Source organism: Miscanthus floridulus, unplaced genomic scaffold (assembly GCF_019320115.1).
Source record: "Miscanthus floridulus cultivar M001 unplaced genomic scaffold, ASM1932011v1 fs_666_1_2, whole genome shotgun sequence".
Lineage (NCBI taxonomy): Eukaryota > Viridiplantae > Streptophyta > Magnoliopsida > Poales > Poaceae > Miscanthus > Miscanthus floridulus.
The window spans coordinates 112,644-120,000 of NW_027097085.1; the positions used below are offsets into that span (position 1 = coordinate 112,644).

The 7,357-nt window shown below is 44.6% G+C and overlaps 1 protein-coding gene across 3 annotated transcripts; it reads left to right on the plus strand.

Moving 5' to 3' along the window:
- Positions 1–1,836: 1,836 nt before the first annotated feature.
- LOC136532603 (protein PIN-LIKES 6-like) lies at positions 1,837–7,171 on the plus strand. 3 transcript variants are annotated; one of them, XM_066525192.1, is made up of 12 exons: positions 1,837–2,047; positions 2,886–3,170; positions 3,343–3,422; positions 4,212–4,336; positions 4,422–4,543; positions 4,702–4,935; positions 5,031–5,105; positions 5,212–5,312; positions 5,419–5,471; positions 5,603–5,797; positions 6,435–6,556; positions 6,679–7,169. In XM_066525192.1, the coding sequence occupies exons 2-11, from the start codon at positions 2,976–2,978 to the stop codon at positions 6,554–6,556; spliced, it is 1,302 nt and encodes a 433-aa protein (XP_066381289.1). In that variant the 5' UTR covers positions 1,837–2,047; positions 2,886–2,975; the 3' UTR covers positions 6,679–7,169. The 3 variants fall into 3 exon arrangements, with proteins under 3 accessions (XP_066381289.1, XP_066381290.1, XP_066381288.1); XM_066525193.1 differs by lacking the exon at positions 1,837–2,047 and having other exon boundaries at positions 2,772–3,170; positions 6,669–7,171; XM_066525191.1 differs by lacking the exon at positions 1,837–2,047 and having other exon boundaries at positions 2,773–3,170.
- The last annotated feature ends 186 nt before the right edge of the window (positions 7,172–7,357 follow it).

Here is a 7,357-nt window from a genome sequence, read left to right on the forward strand (position 1 = left end):
TCAGATCTAGTTAGGGTTTGGTAGCGGCAGCAAGTATGGATGTGAATCTAGAAGGGCGAGGGCTGAGGAGGAAGATAAAATGGCAAAGGGACAAAGGTATGAGTGCGGGGTGCGGCGGCGCAGTTATAAAGCACTTCCCCCACCTTTTCGTATTTGAGGGTTTTTGGGAAACCGTTCCCGCACATTGCGCTTCTCCGAATTCTCCGTAACTGAAGGTGGGCCGCTACTTGGGCCTTCGCATAGCCCCGACCTGCATTGCTGATTTATCGCCGTAATTGGTTATTACTCGTCGAATATTCGCCGACATCTTTGCCGACCGTTATGGCTCAGTAATTACTGTTGTACAACCATTACTCCGGTGTTTTCTCCACGATACTGCTATTCTCCAAGTTGACTGCTGTTTCTGACCCTGACACCACGTGACCATGTCACCTACTGTCAGGCTCGGAGACTAAGTGGACACACTTCACCTTGAGGTGAATGTGCTCTTCGGGGCTACGCCCGGGGACTGGCTGCCTGCTTGGCTGGTTTTCTATTTTTTCTACCTTGGACCCTGGCACCATATGTCTATGTCATCTATTGTCAGGCTCGGGGACTAAGTGGACACACTTCACCTCGCGGTGAATGTGTTTGCTTTTTTCTAGAAGACTCAATGTCTCTGAAAATTGACGAAGACTATCTCATTTTCTCGTGGTCGGACTCTAAGTGGACACACTTGGTTCACTGCGTAGAAATTTTTGAATCTGAACTTGAGCTCCTTACTCCCTTATGGCAAGCCGTACTTGGGTTACACTGCTCGGCTATGGTTTACGCTGCTCGACAACTGCTCACAACTGCTCAGCAACTCATCACGGTGGTCGGACCATGAGTTTGACTGCTCGGCTTTATTCGCACCTGCTCGGACAAGCTCAAGATGACGTTGCACAACGGGTACAAGGTGCTCGAGGACTAGCTGTGGGGTGTATGACTCCGGATACCCACGGCAGGCCACATGGCTGTGCCTCCAAGGGCGGCCCGGCCCATAAGACAAAGCCTTGAGGGCACGACGCTGCTCGGCGCCTCTCGTAAGACACCAGAAAGATATCCTGAAGATATTATGAGATTTATTAGGATATGTATAATCCCAAGATTTCTGTAATCAATTATTACTTTCCGGTTATCTCTCAGATCTAACCGATTTGTAACCCTGCTCCCAGGACTATGTAAGGCGGACAGAGACCCCCTCCAAACTCACACAATATCATACGATAGCTAATACAAACCAACAGACCACATGAGTAGGGTATACGTCATACTGACGGCCTGAACCTGTCTAACTCGTGTGTTTATGTTGCCTTCTTATTCTTGATCTCACGTTTCTCTGCCGATCAATCTATCTTCATGGGATACCCCTCGAAGGACTACCGACGATATTATATCGACATAGACTGTCTCCAACAAGAAACTCATATGGGCACCTAAACTCAAAATGGGTAGCAAGAGACCCAAAATCAGTCTCCAACAGAGTACCTATACGAGACCTATTTTTGGTTGCCTGAGAGGCACAACCTAATATATGGGCATCTTTTCTCCTGAAAACCCATTTACAGAAATGATTTTTTAAGTGTTATTGTTGAAGAAGATGCCGAATAGATATTAAATCTTTTATCTGTAACGCTATCTAAATAATGAATGAGTCTTGTATTTTGGGTGTCGTTGGAGATACCCTACCGAGTTCTTCGCTGCAAACACCCCTAGACTGGGAGACAAAAAGGAAATGAACCCGCCACATGGCATTGGCAAGCCGCCCGGCAGGGCCCGGCCGCCATCCAATCCACCACAGTCCACAGGCAGGCAGGCAGCCGCCAGCACGGAGCAGCGAGGCTGGGCGTACGGCCCGGGCCGGGACGAGCGCAGCGGCACGCCCCCAATTCCTCGTGCCCCTGACCTCTCCCCTCCGCTAGGGATTCCAAAAACGCGCGTGTATTGTCTACTAGCAGTCCAACCCACCCGGCGTTTTCTCGCCACCCCCCCCCACCCCCCCACCTCGACTCGGCGGCCTCTCGCGGTGAGTTGAGTTCTTCGCTTCTCGGGCCAGTCCGCCTCTAGCTTGGTCGGGGGTTCACGATTCGCGGGTGGCGTGGCGTGGCCTCGTTCGCGATCGCTCTCGCTCGCATTGAGCGATTCGCGACTGCTTGTTTGTTTGCTTTCTCTCTGTCCCTGTTTTTTGGATGTAGATGGTGATATGTGGCGTCGGGATTCTGAGCTCGGTTGCTTCCTAAGCTTCCGCGGAGTGGTTTAGCGCGTATATGGTAATCGGTTTTGAAGCTGCTGTTGATATGGATGTGCCGTGTGCGTGACGAATCGAATCGGCCGCAGGATGCCTACGCCCTACGCAGCTCGGCAGCTGGGGAACTGGATCCCCCGACCATGCGAATTTCGAACCCAGGAGCAATGGAGTGCTCAGGGATCTCGGTGTCGTCATCTGGAGTGCTCGGGGGTCTCGGTGTCGTCATCTTTTTCTAGCAGTAGGAGTGGTTGTTTGGAATCTAGTTAGTCATCTAGAGTCGGCCTCGTTCGGCTTACCTTATATTCGGCTTATTTGATTTCTTTTTTTAGTAGAAACATTATTTTTCTCTTATAATATTTCAGCCAGACAGTATTTTTCAGCCGGTTTTGGTCAAAATTCTGCCAGCCGAACAAAAAGTTTGTTATTACTGCCTGCCGTATTGCGTTACGCGAATCCGGTGAGCTGGGCTCTGCGCGTTCCTCTTGACTCCCTCTGCGCGAACGAGCTCTCTAACAGCTGGGTGGCCCCTGAACAACCAGCGCCAAAAGCAGTTCCAGAGTTTTCCTGATGTTACCTCTATGTTTTGCCTTCTGAAGTCATGCTTAAATAATGGCAGAGTCCAATAATGGCAGAGTCCTGGTTGCGTGGGTCACTGGATCCTGAGGCAAGGAAAAGAAGGCTTCAGTAGTCAGGTCTGGGTCAAGCCATGATGGAGAGGTCGCTCCCGGAGGTGCTGTCCACGGCGGCGCAAGGAGGCACCAAGGGGACGTCGGTGCTGAGCATGCTCAAGTACGCCGTGCTGCCCATCGCCAAGGTGTTCACTGTCTGCTTCATGGGGTTCCTCATGGCCTCCAAGTACGTCAACATTCTCCAGCCCAACGGCCGCAAGCTTCTCAATGGGGTGAGCTTTGTCTCTTGTAATAAAAGCTAGTTAATGGAAGGTTGCGTAATGGACAACTGTAGCTGGATTTTGTTCAAAAGTAGGAATATGTGGAGCGGTAGAGGACTTGATTGTGCTAATATGTTTTCTCGCTTTATCAAATTAGATATAATATTTTCACTGTTTGCTGCAGCTTGTGTTTTCCCTTCTGCTTCCATGCCTTATATTTTCCCAATTGGGTAGAGCAATCACTATCGAGAAGATGATACAATGGTAAGGATAATTTCGATTGTTATCGTACTTCAATTTTTGTTATTATAAACCTAGTGTCATGCTTCGTCCAGGTGTGCATGGTTCTTGATTTCTGATGTGTGAACTATTGACCGAGAAGTTGTTTTCAGCTAATCATCTCTATATTTGTATATGCCGCTGGCCCTCTATAAGCAATACATCCTGCAAATATTAGATTACTGAAAATGACAATCAAATGGTATGCTATTGTTGACCTTTCTGGTTGGGTCAATCTTTAAGTAATTAAGTTCCATATGGAACAATTTAGCTTTGGAAGCTCTAGCTTTCTACAAAACTACAAAGAAAAGACCAACTGAAGGTGAAGGAAATCAGCGCTCAAGCATTAATTTGGTTCCAGTTGAATTTATGGTTCATAGGGATTGACTCCACATTCCAGGATTAATTTAGTAGCGCTACTTTATTTTTAACATACTGAAATACTGCAGTAAAGATTGGAGAAACTATTCCAAGTAGTTTGTTTCCATATAATATAGCAACCTATTTTTTTTACTGGCAATATATATCTTGTAGAAAATGATAGAAATTTATGTAATGGACTATTCACTATTCTGTCCTACATTTTGACATATTCATGGATTCCTTTCCCCTTCGTGTGTGTATATGTATAACAAGTGTCCACTTTTATGCATAAGCTTCTTTAGGAGTATGTGTCCTCGAAATTTTCCTTTGTCAAATAACTGTTCTGAACTTCTGTTCTGCTTTTACTTTTGTTTTGTTTTTTATATATCATCTATACTTGCATGTTTGCAGGTGGTATATTCCAGTAAATATTGTTGTAGGCGCAGTATCCGGCTCTTTGATTGGATTTGTTGTGGCATCTATCATCCGACCTCCATATCCATACTTCAAGTTCACTATTATCCATATAGGAATAGGTACCACTTTTGTGTTCTGAAAATAAGTTTTATTTTCTATTTACCATTCGTTATCCAATACGAATGCTCTCCTTTTCTTTTGCAGGAAATATTGGAAATATACCTCTGGTCCTCATTGCAGCGTTATGTCGGGATCCTTCTAACCCATTTGGTGACTCTGATAAATGCAATCAAGATGGGAATGCGTATATCTCATTTGGCCAATGGGTACGCCATACTCTTCGCTTTTCTCAGCTTGTACATGCTCATTTTTGCTCAAGTCAGCATAGTGACCTTGTTGTTTAAAGATATCCGCTTATCATCTAGACTATGCATACAATTAGCTGTTGAGGTTATTCACTCAGTAAATCCTCGATATGTTGCAGGTTGGTGCAATTATTGTTTACACATATGTATTCAAGATGCTTGCTCCACCACCAGGACAGACCTTTGATGGTTCTGAAGAGGATGAACTCCCAATCAAGGCATCTGGAGAGAATACAGTGCCCCAAATAGGAAATTATCTTATGAACACTCACACTAGTACTGTACCAGAGAATGAACCGTTGTTATCTGCTGGGGAAGTTCAAAATGAACGTGCCACTTCTGTAGGAACAAAGGTAAGAAATTCTAATAGTGGAGCTGATTTCGAATATCAGTTTGGTGCGCTTACTTCCCACTGCATAAACTAGATGATTTTGTTATATTAATGCAGATAATGGGCTATGTTAAATGTGTGGTTAAGTTCCTGAAAGACAAGCAGCTTCTCCAGCCACCGATTATTGCATCTGTATGTATTGCTGCTGTTCTACTAGCAATTTTTAAACCAAATTCTACTAGCAATTATTTATATACTAATTCTACAACTTTTTCCCCTTGACCATTGTTTAACCCAGGCGTTCGCAATTGTAATCGGTGTTATCCCATTCTTGAAGAATTTTGTCCTTACAGATGATGCCCCTCTGTTCTTTTTCACAGACAGCTGCCTCATTCTTGGGTATCTACATGTTTCATTTCTTGTTTTGTTCTCTTGCCAATAAAGTTATCAAACTGAGATGAATGTATCTATCATCTATCACCTAATTCTGTGGCATACTTTTCAGAGAAGCTATGATCCCATGCATTTTACTTGCTGTTGGGGGTAATCTTGTCGATGGTAAGTAACTATTTTAGTTAAAACTTTGGAGAAATTGCATGGGGTGTGGTCACCCTTAGAATAACCATCTTACTTGGTTTAGAGGTATTTCTCATGTTTTTGTCTTTATCCATGTTTATTTATGGAATCAGGCCCTGGTGAAGGAAGTAAGAGGCTTGGTGTCCGTACCACCGTTGCTATAATTTTTGCACGGTTGGTCTTGGTCCCTCTTGCTGGGGTTGGCATTATCATATTAGTTGATAAACTTGGTTTCATTCCCAAAGATGATAAAATGTTCAAGTTTGTCCTGCTACTGCAGCATTCTATGCCCACATCAGTGCTGTCAGGTATGTGAAACCAACAAGGGATGTATCTTATCAGCTATCTGTTATGACGGGCATCTCCTACAGCAGGCAAAGGCCCTCTAGCGGCTAAATTGCCGCACACAGTGGAGGGCTCATGGCCAGGCGCATCCAGGAGTCTATCTATTATTAGTAAAATTATTATTATTATTATTAGGGAGTTATTTCTATTTTTAGATAAAGGGATATAAATAGCTTGTAAGACTTTGACGGGAGATCAAGCAGAAACAATTATTGTTTCCGGCTTCCTCAGGGAGCCGGGAGAAACCCTAGCCGCCTTCTCTCTTCTTCCTTCCGTGAACAGTACCGCGGTACTGTAGCGACGGTACTGTGGCGCCGCCGCCCTCTGCCTTCCACCGCCTGCGCAGCCACGGCGCCTCCGCGCCGACTTCCTCGCTCGCTCAAGCCTCGACTTCCCTCCTCCCACTCATACAACCTGAGATCGGTTCCCGGTAGGACTAGGGTTCCTATCACTGTCACTTATCTTCATGTGCCCATGTGTACAGATTCTTAACGATTTTGTGTGTTAGTTGACATCTGTAAGGCATTGGGTGGTGCCTTGCATGTTCTCCATGTTAGGAAACCACAGTACGGAATCTGAGGATAGGATTGTTTGTTGCAGGTGCTGTTGCAAATCTGAGAGGGTGTGGAAAAGAATCAGCTGCAATTTTGTTCTGGGTTCACATTTTTGCCGTGTTCTCCATGGCGGGATGGATTATTTTCTATCTGAGCTTGCTCTTCTAAGTATGTCACACCTTGCTACCGCAACAATCTGGAATTTGTGCTCGCATTCCCGCCTGTCAGATGTAACTGCAATTTCTTGCTAGATAATATTACTTGATCTGATTCCAATCAGTTGATTGCAGATACCTTGCTGCACAGGAATATCTTTGAGATCAAATATGGTCCAAAATATTGACGAAGAAACTAGTACCGTGAACTGTACAGTAGACACTAAATCAAAGTTGCAGAGGTACAATTGTATCAGTAAAGATATATGGATATGGTCCCTCCTATAATATACCGTGGTCTCCTGCTGCTGCTGCAAGCAGTGAGCGATGGGAAGACAGTGTTTCCCTGCACCTATCATCAGGCCACACAGAACCCTAGATTGGGATGATGCCCCTCTTATCAGAACCCTAGACTATGCAGTGCTCCACGATGTTCATTCATCTGTACTTCCGTGTATTGTAAATGTAAACCTTGAGATGGCTGTGTTCAAATAGTGTCCTTTTGGGCGAGGGCTGAATAGTATAGATGTATTAATACTACCTTAGGCATGCCTATTTGGGTGTTGGATTATGCAGCAAATGATGCTTTATCATGCAGAACTTTGTGCCCACTATCAAAGACTTGCAAGCTGCAAGCTAAGGCGCACCCGCGGTTTGCACAGACCTTGCAGTCTTGCTTTTTAATGCTATTTTTTTTATTTATCTACAAACATGTTTAATATAAAATATATCTCATTAGTAATTTAATAAATACTTATTACACCTAAATATTAGTATTTCTAAATATAATGAAAAGCTAGAGGTTTTGACGGTA